This window comes from Aplysia californica, unplaced genomic scaffold (assembly GCF_000002075.1).
Source record: "Aplysia californica isolate F4 #8 unplaced genomic scaffold, AplCal3.0 scaffold00084, whole genome shotgun sequence".
Taxonomy (NCBI): domain Eukaryota; kingdom Metazoa; phylum Mollusca; class Gastropoda; order Aplysiida; family Aplysiidae; genus Aplysia; species Aplysia californica.
In genome coordinates this window covers 1,037,900-1,039,305 of record NW_004797354.1, presented here as the reverse complement: position 1 = coordinate 1,039,305, position 1,406 = coordinate 1,037,900, and the positions used below count along the sequence as shown (strand labels likewise).

The following is a 1,406-nucleotide window of genomic DNA, read 5'->3' as shown; positions in this document are numbered from 1 at the left end:
GTGTGTGTGTGTGTGTGTGTGTGTGTGTGTGTGTGTGTGTGTGTGTGTGTGCGCGCACGCGTGTGCGTGTGTATTTGTGTGTGTTTACATGTCTATAAGAGTGAGACTGAGAGCAAGTGAGTACATATATGCGTGTGTACCGCCTATGTATTCCAGTGTTTGTTTGTGTGTGCTTATGTGAGTATGTGTGTAAGTTTGTGTGTGTTTATAGGTATGTGCCTCTGAGTCTGGGTATGTGTGAGTATGTCTTTGTCAATCTTTGAAATTACATAAGTGTGTGCATGTGAGTTTGCGTTTGTTAGTTTGAGTGTCTATGAGTGCATATGTATGTGTGTACGTGATTAATGTTTGTGTCCTCTGATCTAAAAAGGATCACAGCATTACACCACTGATATGCAAAGATCAAGAAGCAAAGCCATACACATGAGAAAATTCAAAAGCATACTACGAAATGGGTTTATCGCTTTGAAAACAATCACACTACTTCAACGTAACACTTGATCACAAAAACAAAACTCAGTTTTACAGGATGATTGAAAAATAATATTGCATAACCAAAGCTGAGCTTTTTTCCATCTACAAGAAATAAGCTTGACCTTCAAAAATATTTTCGATTGAGTAAAGAAAAGAACATTGACACAATATAGTGCATGGAAGATGCAAGACAGATAGACAAAAATTATAGTGTTAAAGAAAAGAAGTAGGACCTACCAGTAGCACCCTCAAACAACCCGCCATAAATAAACTTTACCTTGGTAGCAAGGTACACTAACAGGAGCGCTTTCATCAGTGAAACATGAGGCACCCTCTACCCACCACCATAAATATTCTTTACCTAAGAAGCAATGTAGACCAATACCAGCGCTTCGTTTGACCAATGAAATAATAGGCACCCTCTGACCACCCACCGAACTTTACCTTTGTAGCAATGTAGACTAACAGCAGCACTTTGATCAATAAAACAACAGCCACCCTCCAAGGTAACAATACGCACCCTCCAACCACCCACCAAGGTAACAATAGGCACCCTCCAACCACCCACCAAGGTAACAATAGGCACCCTCCAACCACCCACCAAGGTAACAATAGGCACCCTCCAACCACCCATCAAGGTAACAATACGAACCCTCCAACCACCCGCCATAATCTTTACCTTTGTAGCAATGTAGACTAAAAGCATGGCTTTGATCAACGACACAAAGGCAAGACACAGTTCTGTGATCCAAATAGGCAGACTCCGGTGTACCCACAGCAGGACGTACCTGGCTCATGGAGATATAGAGGGTGATTACAGCAGAGTAAAAAATAATAACGTTGCTGCCTTCTAAAGGGAGAAAGGAAGAGGGGAAGACTGTGCATGTGTGTGTGTGTTTGTGAGTGTGTTTGTGTGTGTGTGTGTGTGTGTG

General features: G+C 42.0%; 1 protein-coding gene across 1 annotated transcript in view; it reads right to left on the bottom strand.

Annotated features, from left to right (window-relative positions):
• The window catches only part of LOC101855059 (potassium channel subfamily T member 2), a gene marked incomplete at both ends in the record, with an annotated part of 13,860 nt that overhangs the window by 9,051 nt on the left and 3,403 nt on the right, over window positions 1-1,406 (bottom strand). Inside the window, 1 exon segment of the mRNA NM_001310489.1 lies at window positions 1,154-1,264. Coding sequence (NP_001297418.1) covers window positions 1,154-1,264 — 111 coding nt within the window.